At 35.6% G+C, this 19,521-nt stretch overlaps 1 protein-coding gene across 1 annotated transcript in view; it reads left to right on the forward strand.

Moving 5' to 3' along the window:
* The window catches only part of Rnmt (RNA guanine-7 methyltransferase), a 134,814-nt gene that overhangs the window by 62,164 nt on the left and 53,129 nt on the right, over window positions 1-19,521 (forward strand). Inside the window, exon 5 of the mRNA XM_089105517.1 lies at window positions 9,780-10,025. Within this exon, the coding sequence (XP_088961643.1) occupies window positions 9,780-10,025 (246 nt within the window). The remainder of the gene's footprint in view (window positions 1-9,779; window positions 10,026-19,521) is intronic.

Genomic DNA, 19,521 nt, shown 5'->3' on the forward strand with positions numbered 1-19,521 from the left:
TTAGGATGATAACCCCCTCAGAGCCCTCAGTGCAAGGGTTGTAATTTATGCCCTGGGGGTTTATAAAGTTTTTATTGAAAGCGTTGTCGTAGAAACTTCAAAAGGGCTCATTCAATTAATAATTGATTGTAAAGTAAAGAACGATGTGGGCACAATGTGTTTTTTTTGGGGGGGGGGGTTCTCAAAACCCGGGCACTTCGTTCGTATCGAAGGAATCTTCGTAGAAACTTCGAAAAGGGCTCATTCGATTGGAAATTGGAGTGGCTAGTGCCCTTTTTAATAGTCGTAAGTGATTGGAGGGCAACTAGCGAAAGTAAAGAACTCCATTAAACAAAAAATGAGCAAAAATAAAATCAAATAATCTACCAAGCTCGAACTCGAAAACATCATTCCCCCAAATATATCCAATCAAAATTTTGAGATAGCCATTTTGTTCAGCGTAGTTGTTTTCCAGATAGAAAATATGTTTTTGAGGAGGACACTCGCCCACAACCCTCAGGGCAAGGGTTTTAAATTATGCCCTGGGGGCATATAAGGTTTTTATAGAAAGCGTTGTCGTAGAAACTTCAAAACAGGCTTATTCGATTGGAAAATCAAAGGGCTAGTACCCTTTTTAATAGTCGAAAGTGATTGGAGGGCAACTAGCCCCCCCCTCCACGCCCATCATTCCCCCAAATACATCCAATCAAAATTTTGAGATAGCCATTTTGTTCAGCGTAGTTGATTTCCAGATAGAAATATGTTTTTTAGGAGGAAATTGAGTGGCTAGTGCCCTTTTTAATAGTCGGAAGTGATTGGAGGGCAACTAGCCCCCCCACGCCCAACATTTTCCCAAACACATCCAATCAAAATTTTGAGATAGACATTTTGTTCAGCGTAGCTGATTTCCACATAGAAAATATCTTTTTGAGGAGGACATTCCTCCACAACCCTCGGGGCATGGGTTTTAAGTTATGCCCTGGGGGCATATAAGTTTTTTTTATAGAAGGTGTTGTCGTAGAAAATTCAAAAAAGGATCATTCGATTGTAAATTCAAAGGGCTAGTGCCCTTTTTAATAGTCGAAAGTGATTGGAGGGCAACTACCCCTCCCCCCAAGCCCATCATTCCCCTAAACACATCCAATCAAAATTTTGAGCTAGCCATTTTGTTCAGCGTAGTGATTTCCAGATAGAAAATATGTTTTTGAGGAGGACATTCCCCCCCATCCCTCGGGGCAAGGGTTTTAAGTTATGCCCTGGGGGCATATAAGGTTTTTATAGAAGGCGTTGTCGTAGGAACTTCAAAAAGGCTTATTGGATTGGAAATTCAAAGGGCTAGTGCCCTTTTTAATAGTCGAAAGTGATTTGAGGGCAACTAGCTTCCCTCTCTCGCCCACCTTTTCCCCAAACACATCCAATCAAATCTTTTAGATAGCCATTTTGTTCAGTGTTGTGGATTTCCAGATAGAAATTATGTATTTAGGAGGACACTCCCCCACTGCCCTCACGGCAAGGGTTGTAAGTTACGCCCTGGGGGCATATAAGGGTTTTATAGAACGCGTTGTCGTGGGAACTACGAAAAGGGCTCATTCGATTGGATATTGAAGGGGCCGGTTTCCTTCTTAATAGTCAACAGTGTTCGGTAGACAACTAAAATTTTTTCATCACCCGTCGTGGCCTCAAACACAATCGATCACCGTTTTTAAGCGTTTATATTGTTCCACGCAGTTTAAAGTTCAGAGCCTTGTACCTTTCTGCAGGACTCTCCCCCCACAGGCTTCAAGGAACGGTCTATAAATTATACCCTGGGAGGATATAAGTTTTTAATTGAAATATTTTTCGTAGAAACTTGAAAAAGGGCTCGATCGATTGGATAATCAAAGGGCTAGCGTCCTTTTTAATATTCGAAAGCGATTTAAGGGCAACTAAACCCCCTCTGTCGCCCACCTTTTCCCCAAACACATCCAATCAACATTTTTAGATAGACATTTTGTTCAACGTATTTGAAAGTTCTAGAAATTAGGTCTTTTAGGATGACAACCCACCCCCCCACAACCATCAGTGCAAGGTTTGTAAGTTATGCCCTGGGAGTATGTAAGGTTTTTATAGAAAGCGATGTTGTAAGAACATCAAAAAGGGCTCATTCAATTGAAAATTGAAAGGGCTAGTGCCATTTTAATAGTCGAAAGTGATGGAAGGGCAAATAACCCCCCTCTTACGCTCACCATTTCCCCAAACACATCCAATCAAAATTTTGAGATATCCATTTTGTTCAACGTAGTCGAAAGTTCTGGAAATTAGGTTTTTTAGGATGATAACCCCATCAGAGCCCTCAGTGCAGGTGTTGTAAGTTATGCCCTGGGTGCATATAAGGTTTATATAGAAAGTTTTGTAGAAATTTCAAAAGAGGCTCATTTGATTAGAAATTGAAATTGCCCTTTTTAATGGTCGAAAGGGAGTGGAGAGTAATTAACCCCCCTGTCACGCCCACCATTTTCCCAAACATGTTCAATCAAAGTTAGGGTAACTAACTCCCCTCTCACGCCCACCATTCCCCCAAACACATCCAATCAAAATTTTCAGATAGTCATTTTCATCAACATAATAGAAACTTCTGAAGATTGGATCAGTGAGGATGACACACCCCCCAGCGCGCAAAGCAAGGAAATTATCCCCTGGGGGCATATTGGGTTTTTTATTGAAAGTGTTGTCGTAGAAACTTCAAAAGGGCTCATTTGATTGGAAATTGAAAGGGCTAGTCCCCATTTTTAATAGTTTAAAATGATTGGAGAAAGACTAACGCCCCTCTCACGCCCACCATTTTCCCAGACACATCCAATCAAAATTTTGAGAACGCCATTTCGTTTAACGTAGTTGAAAGTTCTGGAAATTAGGTCTTAGAGGATGACAACCACCCTCACAACCCTTAGGGTAAGGGTTGTAATTTTTGCCCTATGGAAGTATAATGGGTTTATAGTAAGTTTTTTCGCAAAAACTCAAAAAGGGCTCACTCGATTGAAAATCAAAAGGCCTAGAGCCCTTTTAAGTAGTCAAAAGTGATTAGAAGGATTGAGATTTTTATAGAAAAGATCGATATGGGTATAATGTAATCGTAGGAACTTCGAAAAGGGCTCATTCGATTGAAAATAGAAAGGGCTGATGCCCTTTTTAATAGTCGAAAGTGATTGGATGGAAACTAATCCCCCTCCTACCCCCACCCTCCTATTTGACTTTGTTTTTAAAAACTAAATGTTGCCATAAGATTAAATCAAAACGCACTGTGTTAATGCTAATTCCCAATAAGGCGTCGCAGCAGTATCCTAAGAACGACTGAGGGTATTATGTTCAAACTTTATGGGCTGCTTCTGCTCTTAAAATTTAACCAAATAAAAATAGCGTAAGTAATGTATCCAAGCTATCAAAGAAAGTAAACAGATTTTTTGGAGAAAGGTAACAAGTTTCCTGTTTCAGGTCAACTAGAGGAGGAATGAAACTAAATCAAACATTGCTATTTGTGTCGAGATTTTTAAAAGGGTGTATGTTGTTAAAGATTGCTGAGATGTTTTCTCCAGCATACAAACAGCAGGCCAAAGTATAAATTCTTAAAAAAAAACAAAAAAATTTAAAGTATTATTTTCCTTTTGTCTGAAAAGACTATGTCAATATAAAACGAACAAAAATTAATTAAAAATAACTTTTTCCACAAAATAAGTTTTTCAAAGAAAAGTAAAGAACTCCATTAAACGAAAATGAGCAAAAATAAAATCAAATAATCTACCAAGCGTCAAACTACCACAAATCAGCATCGATAAATAAATGAAACCCAAAATGAATAGAAATTACAAAAAATAACCAAGTCAAACTCAAAACGAGCAGAAATTAACATAAGTTGGGCTCAAAACCCCTATGCCTTCCCAAGGCCAGAACAAAATTTGCAATTTAATTAAAAAAATAAAAAAGAATGTGCATTGTCAGTTTAATATAAATATAATGATATTTAGTAATCAAAATGTTAGTATTATTTGATTTATTAAAGTTATAAAAGTAAAAACATTTATGGCCCTGGGAAGTATGTTCCAGTATGTTCTGGCCCTGGGAAGGCATAGGGGTTTTGAGCTCATTTTGCTCATTTTGTGTTTAATGGAGTTCTTTACTTTTCTTTGAAAAACTTATTTTGTGAAAAAGTTTTTTTTTTAATTAATAACTCTAAAAGTTCATTCATTTTGCTCACACTTTCATCTAGGGTGCTTAAGTCATAAGCATAATCTAAGTCCAGGAGAGTTTTTCCTCTCCATTTGATTCCATGGTCTCCCATTGCCTTTCTTGTGCTCCTTAAGACAAAGTCCATCGAAATAATCCATATAAAGGGGGATAGAACACAACCTTGCTAAACTCCTGATTTAATACAAAACCATCTGCTAACCTCATTTCCTACTTTAACCGCAGCAGTGTTATTCTCGTACATAGCACTAATCACTTTAGTGTATTTGTCTGGTATACCATACAGGGATAAAAGTAATATATACCAAAACATAAAAATGAATGAACAAAAAAACAAGCCAAACAAATCAAAGACCGTTCAGAAGTTTGTTTGGGCATTAAATTCTTTGACTATCGATTGCTGCAGCTTGCCTATTGACCTGATTTGTGTTAATCCCGCTAATTAGTTTTGTTTTAAAATAAGAAGGAATTTATGTTGAATCTCTTTGTATTAAATTATCATATATAGGTTGTATGAAAGTATTCCCAATATCTCTGTTTAAAGTTGAATCTTAATGTATGTATTTTTAATTTTAAATCCCTCCCTGAAAGATTTCGTGGTAAACCATTTACTGTTTAAGCTAAAGTTGCTTAGTCAAGAAGAACTAAATGATTTGGGTATTCAGAAGCGTGGGGAACTAAAGCAGAATCAAATTCATCATTTTCGCTTTAGACTTCCAAGATTTATTGAAAGCTTATGTTTGTGTAGCATTTCTCTCAACTGTTGCCACTATAAAAGCTTCTGCCACTATAGGTTACCCTGCCACTATAGTGGCAGGTTTCTGTCACTATAAAAGCTTGTAGTCAGTGGGAAAGCTCCAGCAATCGCCTAGAAAAGGAGTTCTTGCCCAATACAATTTTGAATTGCCCCTCGTTTGTTTGGCGTTTTTTTTTATTCAGTCATTTCTCTGTTTTTTATTTCAGTTTATTTCAGTGTTTTATTTCACTTTTATTTCAGTTTTATTTCCGTGTTTTATTTTGTAGTTTTATTTCAGTGTTTTTCATTTCTGTTTTTTATATTCAATCATTTCTGTTTTTTATTCAGTCATTTCTCTGTTTTATATTTCAGTTTATTTCAGTGTTTTATTTCACTTTTATTTCAGTTTTATTTCCGTGTTTTATTTTGCAGTTTTATTTCAGTGTTTTATTTCTGTTTTTTATATTCAGTCATTTCTCTGTAGTGGTATCGTTTACTCGTTTTACTATACCCCTTCAGCTCTTTTTAAGCTGTTGTAAAGAGCCAACAGCAGGTATAATGTTTTTGAAACTATTATCTTCAAAAATATAATTTTGAAATTGTTTACTCTATATGCAGACATTTTAGCATAATGTTCTGTCACATTGCATAACGGCATATGGACATCATCTAGCATGACGTCATTAGATATAAATATGCAGATTTGTGTGAAAAATTGTAGAAGATATCAGAGTTCCACTGAATCTTTCTTTCTTTTCTTTGGTACTTGTTAATTAAACAAAATACGCTCAAGAAGTACGCTTAGACTAGATCTGAGAAAACAGGTTTCATAGCCACAAAGACAAGTGACAGAATAGATGGGAAATAGATAATTTGGGCTATAAGTTTTTTACATTAGGGGAGTGGGGGGGGATAAAGTATTTAGACAGTTTGAAGCTAGAAAACAGTTCTTACTTCATAATATGCAGAACAATTGTAGCTAAGACATTTCGCATGCAGACCCGCTATACTTTACCCCCACTATTTTCTGACGCTCTTTGTTGTTAGCATATATCTGTTATCGCTGGGCATTTTAAAAAACACAGCTGATTCCTTCCTTATAACACGTGAAAAGTTCAGTGAATCAGTCTAAAATATCACATCTGCATCATCCTTTATTTGAAAAATATTGCGTCTCGAGGACGCACTGGAAACAATAAAATCGAATTCAGCAGGAATCGACGGTCTTAGCCTTCAGGCATTTAAGGCTGTCACCGCTTACCTTTTGCCTTGTCTTCCACACTTGGTGAACCTATCTATGGGAAAAGGTCAGTTCCAAGATGCTTTAAAACAAGCAAAAATTATACCTTTACATAAAGGTGGTGACAAAAGAGAAATGTCAAATTTGAGACCTATATCGATTCTGTCACTGTTCTCAAAAATATTTGAAAAGGTTGTTCATAAGAAACTATATTCCTACCTTAATTCTCTTGGATTTTTATGTGACACACAATTTGGATTCCGAAAATCTCATTCTACTAGTCATGCAGTGCACCACCTTCTTGATGTTTTAAACAATGTATTCGAGAGCGGATCTACTCCTTTAACTATTTTTATTGATTTTAAGAAACCTTTTGATACTGTTGGAGCTGTTGTTAGATAGGATGTCACATTTAGGGATAAAAGGAAATTCGATTGATTGGTTTCGTTCGTATTTGCATGGTAGATCAATGCGTGTATTAGTGGGGGATATTGTCAGTTCACCTTGTCCTGTACTATGTGGAGTACCGCAAGGTTCTGTGTTAGGTCCGCTTTTATATTTAATTTACGCTGAAAAATTAAAGTTCTAAATTGCTGATGCCACCATAACATCCTTTGCGGATGACACAGCTATAATGATTGCTGGAAAGGCTTTGAGTGAGCTTGTTTCGAAAGAAAATAAAGTGCAACTTGACCTGCATATTTTTACCAGTCTTAGTTGCTTAGCAGTGAATGCGAGTAAAACTAATTACATGATCTTTAGTCGTACTGGAGTTATTGATAATGTTTTCGGTTTAGTTAATTTTAATGGTACGGAGATTAAGCAGATATTTGATACACGGTATCTTGGTTTTCAGATTGATTGTAATTTAAACTGGAAAAAAAGTGAAGTTGTATTGGTGAAAGTTGCGCGGGGCTTAGGGCTGATTCGTAGATTTAAACATGTTTTTTTTGTTTCAGTTTAGAAAATTTTATATAATTCACTTATTAATCCTTACATTGTATACGGTTGTTCTGTATGGGCTAGTAATTTTGTTGTAAATTTTAAACGGGTACAAATTGTGCAGAAGGAAACGCTGCGCCTGCTCGGTGATTTTGAAAATTGTGAGAGTACAATGGATTGTTATCACCATTTTAATATTTTAAATGGTGGGCAGTTGAGGGAATACCAGACCGGTATTTTTGTGTATCCGTGTTTAAATAAATTAGCACCTAATTATTTTTGTGATGTTTTATCATCGAATTCTGCGTACCATTCTTATGATACAAGGAATTCTGCGGACCTAGTACATGAGAGACAACACACTGCTAGGTCTAGTTTTGTATTTAGGTATGTGGGTGTTTCGGTATGGAACAGTCTTCCGGAAAGTACTAGGATGGCTGAGAGTGTGCCCTCTTTTAAAAATAGGATTCGATTCTCTGGGATAAAAAGGAGCATTTCCTAGAAAAAAGCAGAAAATTTTCCTAGAAAATTCACCTTTTATTGTAGAAAACTATCATTTTCCTAAAATTTATAGTAATATTTCGGAATTTGTGGTTTATGCGATAAGAAACAGAGGGCAAATTTACAACTATGTTTTGTTACAATCTAATGATTTTCTACCAGCCGTCTTTTATCGTTTTGTTCAGTATCAGCTTGCATATCATTTTGATGAGTAATTTTCACCATTTAGAATCAAAACACATTCCATAAAAAGAATCATCTTTGGTCCATTGCAATTTCAAGCTATTAGGCTTAATGGAGGTGTTGTCAAATAAGGACAAATTACAAAAACACTTTCAGTGAATTTACGACTGTCACCAATCGATCATGCAAGGTCAACAACTGCACCCTTTCCGGATGCAAAATTTTCCGGATCACTTTTTTTTAAAAGCTTCAAAAGAAGAGAAAGAGGAGGCAATGCGGAGCAATGCGGAGTCAGCCTGCCATTCTCTATGAATTCTTCCATGCCAGGAAGGCAAAGGAATCTCTGAAAAGAGGGCATCTCTGTTGGTTTGTAGCGGACACCAAGGTTGTGGTGGCTAATGATTCCTTTGTAGATAATGTGGTTCTTGAGTCTCATCTTCTTTGCAAAATATCTTGCAAGGAGATATTTTCTTCTGGAGTGAAGGGACTGGATCCCCACTTCACAGTACATAGCTGCAATAGGAGTTGATTTTAGGCAGCCAAGGGCTCTTCGTAAGATTGCATGGAGGGTAGTGTCAAGTTTCTTGAGGAGACATTTCTTGGCAGATCTATATATAAATGATCCATAGTCTATCTTGGATATCACCACTGACTTGACAATAGTTGAAGCAAAGACTGTGGGGGTTCCTCTTCTTCCAAGACAGAGAGCATATGTGTGGTTAAATTTGAATTCTGAGAAAATCCTTTGTTGCATATCTATGGATATTTGAATGGATTTTCTCCTCCTTTTACCCAAAGCGTCTTTTTATGGTGGATCTTTAAAACGAACCCAAAATTCAGGTTTACAAGAACTTTGCAAAATAGCCCTTTCTTCAAGATCTTCCATGAAAATATCAGCCTGTATTGGAGAAAGAGGGGCACCCATGGAGAGCTGTCGGAAAAGCTAATAAGCTTTTCCGACAAAGTAGTCAAGTAAAAGCATAATACTATTCAGCGAAAATTCAGTATTCATCAATGGGAGAACAAAGGTTTTAGAAGTTCAGGATAAAAAGAACACTTTATACTAAAAAAAAAAAATATTTCATAACTGTTGCGGAAAGGAATTCCCATTCTAACAGAAGAAGGATCCGAAATGATGCACTAATCACCATTTAAATGGGATCACAGTCAAAAGGACTTGTGAAATAAAAATGAATTTTCTCTTTTAAAAAATTTTTTTTCTTTTATATTCACTTAAATATTTAACAGCCAAAATGTCAAATTTGTATATGAATAGGCTATAACGTATTCTATTTATTGTTTATCTTAGCTATTTAATAAGCTTTTTCGTAGTATAACGTATTCTATTTATTGTTTATCTTAGCTATTTACTAAGATTTGTCTAGGAGGAGACTCAAAAAAGTAAATAGCCCTTCAGAAGTAGCTAAAAATGGAGATGAAAGTGAGACAGTTGTGCCGGAAGAATAGGCTATGAATAGGCTATAACGTATTCTATTTATTTTTTATCTTATCTATTTAATAAGCTGTTTCTAGGATGAGACTCAAAGAAGTAAATAGCCCTTAAGAAGTATATAAAAATGGAGATGAAAGTGAGACACTTGTGCCGGAAGAATAGGATATGAATAGGCTATAACGTATTCTATTTATTGTTTATCTTATCTATTTAATAAGCTGTTTCTAGGAGGAGACTCAAAAAAGTAAATAGCCCTTCAGAAGTAGCTAAAAATGGAGATGAAAGTGAGACAGTTGGGCCGGAAGAATAGGCTATGAATAGTCTATAACGTATTCTATTTATTGTTTATCTTATCTATTTAATAATCTGTTTCTAGGTTTAGACTAAAAGAATTAAAAAGAAATTCATACGTAGATAAAAATGGAGATGAAAGTGAGACAGTTGTGCCGGAAGAATAGTCTATGAATAGGCTATAAATTATTCTATTTATTGATTATCTTATCTAATTAATAAGCTTTTTCTAGGAGGAGACACAAAAAAGTAAATAGCCCTTCAGAAGTAGCTAAAAATGGAGATGAAAGTGAGACAGTTGTGCCGGAAGATAAAGACGTGTACAAATTAAGGAAGTTTGGCAACGCTATATATTCGGTTGAGTTTCCTGAAAATGCACAGTTATCGCCACCACCTCTTTTTGGATCTAAATATGACTTTCATTTAGAAGGCGTGGTCGATTGTCCTGAGTTCTTAGTCCACTTTCCAACTTTACAAAGGTTTGACATTTTTATTCTCTCTTCCTAAGCTAGTGTTAAGTTTGCTAATTGAAAGATAATGCAAAAAAAAACAAATTATTTGTAACTACTGTAAACGAAATTATAATAGAGATAAAGATGCCCTCTTGGTACAAAACAACTTGCTTATGATTATTTTCAATGATTTTTATTTTTCTGCTGTTACACCTAGTTTTTTATTACACCAAATCTCTGCCTAAGTCACCTGCTAGTTGACAGAGCTGGTTTTCCAGTCGGTGCCCCCTTTTCCTTATCCTCCTTTCGGCCATCTCCAGTAACAGTTTCAGGCCTTCGGTCCTCGCAAGTATAGTCTGACGCCATCTCCTTTGGTTGGTAGCAAAGGCCTCCGGCACTCGCACGCTCATTATCATGATCTCAGTGAAAACAACGAGCTAATAAGCGGCATGCAAGCGAAACATCCCACGCCTATATGTAATTTATTAACTATTTATTCTACATAATTATGTCATATTTATGTTTTGGCTTAATCAGGAGGCTAAGGGGGTAGCAGCCACAATTTTTGTTTACTAATTTCAGTTCGTATTCAGTTTAACTTGACTATTTATCTATTTAGTGTTAGTATTCAGTTTTATCTATTGACCCACAACAATTTCTGTCCCTGTTAAGTTTTAATTATTACATGACTTTATTTCTGCTCGTTTTCGGTTTTTAGGTTTACTCTTTGCTTTTGTATGACAACAGTTGTTTTGGAAAACGTATCTTTCAATAAGCGCATTTGTATTATTATATTATTGTTATATTCTATTAGTTTTTACTTTAGTTTGGAATTATGAAAAGAATACAAGAATTTCGTAAAAGAGTCTGAACTCTCAAAAAAATGGGATGAAACCTTAATAAAAAGTAAACTGCAGACTTTGTCATTATCGAAAGCCCTTAACCGGAGGCTTACTCTCCCTCATGTTGAATAAAACTTATCTTTGAATGTTTTTCTGCTCGTTTCTTAATTTATATAGTTTTACTTTAGGTTAAATATGCAGATATTTGTAGTTTTTTTCATTGTTTCTACTTAAGAAGTTGCTGCCTTTTCAGTGCTATAGATGCCGAGCATTTGGCCACACTTCCACTAACTTAAACTAGCGGTGGGGAAACAAAGAACGAAAGAAAAAAGGAGATAAATGAGTGCTTTCCCTTTAATAAAAGGTGATTCTCCTTGTTGGTCAAGGTGGGTCTTGTAATTCTTCAGAACAGGCTTATCGACCATGTTGATTCCAATGATGCACTTTTCTTTTCGATCGAACGCCATTCTCGAGTTATTTCAGGCCCTTTTTTGAAATTCTCATAGATTTGTTTCGTAATACAAACGGTACAATTTTGGTACAATTGTACCAAAAACGGTGCAATTGTACCGCGTTGGCAACACTTGTTACCGTACGGAGAGTTGAAGAGCAATCTTTTTATTACAGTATCTGGAGATAGTGTTATTTATTTATTGTTGAGTGTATATAAGCCCAAACACGAGTTATTCTCAGTGTGGGTCATTGATTCGAGTTTTGTCAAAACTTTTTTTATGGATTAGTAAAGAAATTGTACTTGTGTGCATACACTGGAAATTTTAAGTCTTTTGTATTTTTTTTTAATTAACAATAAAATTAATTTGAAAGACAGAACATTTTTTTCTGATAGAAGTAAAGATTACAGTTAAAACTTAAAACAAATAAAAATTATTGCCTTGCAGCATGTACAGAGTACATTTACAGTACTTATGGAAATGAAGCGACTTATGATGTTTACCTTGTTTGTAGGGTTACACAAAACTAGTGCTTTACTAAAAACAAGATTTTACTTGTTTTTTGATACGTAGAAATTTGATTTACATAGAAAAGATTTGTGTACGTAGAAATATAAACGCTTAAGATGTTTTTAGCTTTAGTTTTTCAAAAAGTTTTTTTTTCTGATAGAAGTAAAGAGCGAAGTTGAAACACAAAAGGAATAGTAATTATTGCTTCGCAGCCTGTATCTACAACTTCAATACTTGTGGAATTGAACCAACTTGTGATGTTTTCCTTGTTTGTAGGATAATACAAAAATAGTGCTGTACTGAAAAGAAGATTTGTGTACGTAGAAATATAAAGCACTTAAGATGTTTTTAACGCTAGTTTTTCAAAAAGTTTTTCTGGTGGAAGTAAAGAGTGAAGTTGAAACACAAAACGAATAAAAATTATTGCTTCGCAACCTGTATACATCTAAAATACTTGTGGAAATGAACCGAAAGATGACGTTTTCCTTTATTGTATGATTATACAAAAATAATGCTTTACTGAAAAGAAGATTTGTGTACGTAGAAATATAAAGCACTTAAGATGTTTTTAACGTTGGTTTTTCAAAAAAGTTTTTCTGGTAGAAGTAAAGAGTGAAGTTGAAACACAAAAGGAATAGTAATTATTGCTTTGCAACCTGTATACATCTAAAATACTTGTGGAAATGAACCGAAAGATGACGTTTTCCTTTATTGTATGATTATACAAAAATATTGCTTCACTGAAAAGAAGATTTGTGTACGTAGAAATATAAAGCACTTAAGATGTTTTTAACACTAGTTTTTCAAAAAGTTTTTCTGGTGGAAGTAAAGAGTGAAGTTGAAACACAAAACGGATAAAAATTATTGCTTCGCAACCTGTATACATCTAAAATACTTGTGGAAATGAACCGAAAGATGACGTTTTCCTTTATTGTATGTTTATACAAAAATAATGCTTTACTGAAAGGTGATTTATATATGTAAGAACAAATATATTATCAAGGACGTACAATTTCAGAGGTGCTTTCACCAATAATCTGCCTTCGATATCTCTCATTTCTTTTCTGTACCGCGGACACTGGACTTGCAACTCCATACCGCAAGGATAGTGAGCTGTTATTAGTCCAGAGAGGCAGCCTTAGCAGATTTTTTGCATACTTGTAGAAACACTTCCGTATATGCCTAATATCTGAAGCAGTAAGAAGAGACCAAAATGGTGCAAGGGCAAGTAGATGCGGAACAGCAAATGTATTATAAACGCTAGCTAAGATACGGCGGTTAAATTTAAACTTTATTGCAACTAGTAAACCTTACGCATTCCTAGCTTTTCTAGCAAAAAAATATTTCAAAAGTTGACGCGTGACGCAAAGATCTAACCCAATCTGTACACCAAAAAACGTCTGTGTATATTGTGTTTTAATAACATATTCACCTAACCGAACATTTTTCGGGCAATCTGAATGGTGATTGAACACCAGGAACTCATTCTTACTCTCATTAAATCGAAGACCAATACGTTTATACTCCCAATCGAGAATTCCAAAATTTTCCTCAATTCCAAAGGCTGTTCTACTAATATCAAGGATGTCATCAGCATAGTTAGCTAGAGAAATATCAATACCATTAAATATACATCTGTTTAGAACGTTCTGTTGTGGCACAATGACAGTATTATTAAACAGGGGGGGGGAGAAGTAACAGCGCCCTGTCTAATGCCCTTTTTTACTGGAATTGAAGGAATGAGTTCCACCCTACCAGGTGAGATGGTAACCCTAACTCTGGCATTTAGCTTTTTATACATATCACGCATCGATTTACTACTACTACTACTAACAACTCATCGCAGCACCAAGCCGCCTGAGGCCAACACAGCTACGTACGCTCCTCCTCCACCCCAATCTATTCAAAGCCTCCCTTTTTACACCCGCCTACGAAGTTCCCATTTCCTTTAAATCTTTCTTTATGAAGTCCTCCCACCCCAGACGGGGACGACCTGCTTTCCGTTTAGCCCTATATGGTTGGCCGAAAAGAACAATTTTCGGCAATCTGTCATCCTTCATCCGAACAACATGCCCTAACCACCTCAACCTTTCCTTCATTATAGACCTAGAAAGCGGTATTGAACCACATTTTTCGTATAGCCTATTGTTTGAAATACGGTCAGTCAGCCGGGTACCCAGAACAATCCTTAAGCAATTTCTCTGGAAAACATCTAGCAAATCTTCATCCGCTTTTCGGAGCGTCCATGCTTCAGAGCCATATTTGACCACTGTCATCACTGTAGCTTCTAAGATTCTAATCTTGGTTTGCAGACTTATCTTCCTATTCGTCCAGACTTTTTTTAACTGTGATAAAACACCCTGAGCCTTGGCTATTCTATTTTTAACATCTTCACTGCTCCCACCATCTTTACTAATAATACTACCAAGGTAAGTGAAACTGCCCACCTGATCAATCTTTTCATTACCCAACGTCACGTTTTCATCTTCACTTATTCCTAGCCTTAGTGACTTGGTCTTCCTAACATTAATTTTCAAACCAATACTAGCACCCTGAACTCGCAAAGCCTCTAAAACTTCATTCATTTTGCTCACACTTTCATCTAGGATGCTTAAATCATCAGCATAATCCAAGTCCAGGAGACTTTTTCCTCCCCATTTGATTCCGTGGTCTCCCATTGCCTTTCCTGTGCTCCTTAAAACAAAGTCCATCAAAATAATCCATATAAAGGGGGATAGAACACAACCTGCTTGACTCCTGATTTATTACAAAACCAGCTGCTAACCTCATTTCCTACCTTAACCGCAGCAGTGTTATTCTCGTACATAGTACTAATCACTTTAATATATTTGTCTGGTATACCATACATGAATAAAACCTTTACTAAAGCTCTTCTATCAACAGAATCGAACGCTTGCTCATAATCTATAAAACTGAGGACCAAAGGTGTTTGAAAACTTAAACACTTCTCAATTATTAACCGAAGAGTGAAAATTTGGTCAACACATCCTCTACCTTTTCTAAAACCGCACTGCTCTTCTCTTAAAACTTTGTCTATGGCATCTCTCAGTCTAAAAAGTATCATATTACTAAGCAATTTGCTACCTAGAGAGACCAGACTAATGCCTCGATAATTACCACACTCACTTTTATCACCTTTCTTATAAAGTGGCTTAATTAAGGTTTTCCTAAAATCGTTAGGTGCTTCCCCTTTTTCAAAAATCATATTCATAATCTCCAATAACTTATTTCTAACCTCAGAGCCACCATATTTAAGAAACTCATTTACTACCCTATCAGCATCCGGAGCCTTATTATTCTTTAATCCTTTTAGTACTGTTGCTAATTCCTCCTCACAAAACAAATCTTCCTTCACATCCAAGGTATCACAAACTTTTTCATTTTCCTCTATATTTTTTCCTGCAACTCTATCTCGGTTAAGCAAATTCTCAAAATGTTCGGCCCATCTTGCTTTAGCTTTTGTCTTATCGCTAATTGCCACCCCATTCCTATCTTTAACTGGGACAAGTCTGGATTGACTGCTACCTCTTAATTTGTTAACGTGCCAGTACAATATTTTACTATTATGCCGTCTAGCTGCATCTTCTAAATCCTCGGCAATTTTATCCATGGCCTCCACTTCACACCTCCTTAGTTCATATTTCAATGTTTTCTCCACTTTCTTTACATTTCTTTTGTTTTCATGTGATCTATCACTCAGATAATTCTTGTACAAGTCCTTTCTCCTTTCTATTAAACTTAAATCTTTTTCACTAATATTCTTAGCTGCAGTTCTAGCTTTCTTCCCTAATACACCTTCAGCAACTTCACAAATTATTTTTCTAAAATTATTCCAACCATCTTCCACATTATCAAATTTTAAACTCTCAAGTTTAGTATTCAACTGTTCCTGGAAAGTTTCTCTCAAATTCTCATCCTGGAGTCTACTAACATCATAACTTCCCGGGAGGTAATTACCCTTCCGATATTTCAGCTTTAAATTAACCCTTGACACTACTAGATGGTGATCTTGACTTTTAACATCAATAACAGCACTCCTATATACCCTAGTATCTTGTATTGATCCAACCAGTCTTCGATTTACTATAACACAATCAATAAGGTTTGCTGTCTTACCATCACGTGAATACCATGTTAGCTTATGAGCCATTTTATGACCAAACACCGTATTGGTTATAACTAGATTGTTATACCTACAAAATTGCAAAATTCTGTATCCATTACTGTTTTCTTTTCCTACACCAAATTTACCTAAGCTGGGATACCATCTATCCTTATTTCTACCAACCTGGGCGTTAAAATCCCCCAGCAATAACATCATATTTCTACCTGGGACCTTGTCTATTTGCTCCTGTAACTGTAAGTAGAATTCATCTGAGTCACTAGTATCTCCATCAGTCGGTTCTACAGGGGCATCGATTTGATGATAGAAATATTAACTCCACGCTTATAAGCAGTCAATAAGATATGTGGATGTATACCCGTGTCGAAGCACTAGATACGTCTAACCCGGCAAAATATAATACCTCATTATTTTTCTGAGCATGTAGAAGTAAATTAGCAATCAAATGGTGCGCATGGTCACGGCCTACTCCTTTCTTGAAGCCGAATTGGTTATCCGGTGTATAACACTTATCAGATATCTCGTCAATAATTAGTAATTCAAAAACTTTGCATAAAACCGGTGACACCGTAATTGGTCTAAAAGAAGAAAATTGGTCCTTGGGCTTTCCCCTTTTTAATACCGAGGTTATTACTCCAGTACTAAACAAATCAGGAACTATACCACAACAAAATATCATCTGAAAGAGTAAGGTCAGATGCTCAATCAGGAGAGGGGACCCACATCTTAGGTGCTGTCCACAGAGACCATCAACACCACGAGAAGTTTTCCTTTGCAGCTTAGAAATGCACTCAGTTACCGCAGATCGAGTAACAATAAAACTGATCTCATCAGTTGATTGGCCTAAGCAACCATCAAGCTCCCTTTCATATTGGTTTGACGATGATGGATCAGGCTCGGAAAATTCACTTTTAAAGTAATCATACCACTGGTCACTGTTAATTTTGAAAGCATTATAGGCTTTTGAATTATCTCTTTTGAGCAGTTTCCATACGAAATTAGGTTCACTTGTGGCTTTACTTGATAGTTCAGCTACTGATTTAGCCTTGTGTTTCCTAAGTACTTTCGCAAAATGTCGCTTTTTTTTCAGACGAATTTCATTTATCAATTTCAGTATTGGATTGGACGAATTGTTTCTTGAAGATCGTGCGCCTAAATTGATTTTGTGCAGTTGAAATCTTGTGCAGTTGAAAATCTTATGCAGTTGATGTGTAAGTGCTACACCCTCATTGAATCAACACTTTAGATGACTCTGCTGATGACGTTCACTGTATTCGCGATCGAAATATTCGTTTTTTTTATTGTTTCAATGTTTAATAAAAGGATTTATCCCTATTCGAACTATTATTATTACCCCAACCTTGCGCCATACGGATTTAGGGAAGACCTGCGCAATTTAAGTACCATTTTTAGTCTAAAAGCTCTGCTAAACAATATTCAAAATTCTGATTTATTCATTTATAAATTTTTTGTTTATCAAATGACAAGCTGCTTTGACCGACTAGGGAAAACTGAACGGCTAAAATTTAGATTTGTCGCCCCTGATAAGGAGACATGTTAAGAAAACAATTCTTACTTTTTAAATATGTATAATGATCCTAGTTAACATATTATCCAAGGGGGGGGGGCCTTTATCCTCAAATCTTTCCTCTTTTTCCTTCTTTTTCCAGCTTGAAAGAAAAAAAATAAAAAATTTTGGCATACTTTCAAGAAAATGTGTAAATCTTTTGAAATTGGTGATGCAAATTTGTTTTATAGATGGCGTTTAACTAGCTTTGAATCTTGTTATTAAGTTTTGTTTTTAAAAAAAAATTTAAAATAAAGTTCTAAAACATTGATGAATATTTTAGAACCTATATATTAACAGAATATATACCCCAACCCCCAGTGTGCAAATATATACCCAAAACTGCTTTTTGAATCTAAATATAACCTTCATTTGCATCACAGGTGAATTTTATCCCCACCACCATGATGTGAAAATGTATACCCTGATTTTGATGTATTTAGGGGTTAAGATAAAGTTCATTTGGTTATATTTAGATTCAGAATGCAAGTTTGGGTATACATTTGCACACTAGGGGGGTGGGGGTATATGCTCTGTTAATATATAGGTTAATACATTAATGTATAAGTGGACGTTCGCTGGGTTGATAATTCTTTGTCCAAGGGGCACGGATTCGATCCCTGGCGTGGCCAGTTTTTTTGGTTTGTGACGCGGGTCAGTGGTGTGACTCTGTAAGCTTAGCCAGAGTCGACCCAGCTCTAAATGGGTACCTGGAGAAATCTGGGGAAGGTAAGCAGGAAGGGTGTGCGACAGCACACCGTTGATTTTGAATTGAAGTTATCAGGTTTGGTTAGATATTGAAAAGCCGTCCTAGCCGAGTGGATATGTGCGCTGGATTTAGGATTCTTTCTCCGAGAGGACGAGGGTTCGAATCCTAGTGTACCCAATTATTTGGTTTGGGACGGGGGTCAGTGGCATGACTCTGTAAGCTCAGCCAGAGTCGACCCTGCTTTAAATGGGTACCTGGAGAAATCTGGGGAAGGTAAGCAGGAAGGGTGTGCGACAGCACAGGATGGCTGGCCCCCAGCCCCTCATTCTTCAGCCCCCCACTTCCTGGCTAAAGGGCCACGAAACGGAGATCAGCACCGCCGGTTTGGACTTTAAGGGTCTAGTGCTGTCATACTTACTTTTTACTTACATCAATGTTTTAGAGCTGTATTTTAATATTTTGTCAAAAACACGCCATCTATGAAAAAAATTTTATAGCAACAATTTCAAAAGATTTACACATTGGGATGAAATAATGCAAAAATATAAATTTCTTTTCTTTTAAGTTGAAAAAGAAGGAAACAAGAGGAAAGACTTGATGATAAAGGTTCTACCCTTGGAGAATATGTTAACTAGGATCATTATACATAAGTAAGAATTGTTTTCTTGACATGTCTCCTTATCAGGGGCCACAATTCTAACTTTTTACCAACTGAACCATCAATGGCAAATATTAAATTCTTAATCCGCTGTTATGGATTATTTGTGGAAAATACAAATAATTTCGACAACAATGAATTTGTAAGAAATGATAATGCAACTGCAAATAAATATCAAAGCCCCCCAAGATTTTTTCTGGGGCCCTCATTCTGTGTTTGTTCCTGTTTTCATTCTTTTTTTAAAATAAACTTGTCAATTTGGTAAATTATTGGCGTCTTTAAGACAATAAATAAATATGAAAAATAAGTAGAACAATAGGGAATTATATATATATATATATATATATATATATATATATATATATATATATATATATATATATATATATATATATATATATATATATATATATATATAAAAAATCTTACTCCTAAGTTTTTGAGATATAATTTACGTCTAAATACCCAGAAAGAAGAGAAATTCTCTAATACAATACAATTAATAAACTTAGTCTATTTTATTAAGGATAAAAAGCAAAAAAGAAAAATCATTTCTTCAAAAAGAAAATCTCTCTAAAATTTTTTTTTTGAAAACCTGTCCACTGTTGATTTTTCTCAAGTTGTTAGATTAGAAAGGAATT

Source organism: Artemia sp. Qi Xiang Cuo, chromosome 19, assembly GCF_049724085.1.
Source record: "Artemia sp. Qi Xiang Cuo chromosome 19, ASM4972408v1, whole genome shotgun sequence".
NCBI lineage: Eukaryota > Metazoa > Arthropoda > Branchiopoda > Anostraca > Artemiidae > Artemia > Artemia sp. Qi Xiang Cuo.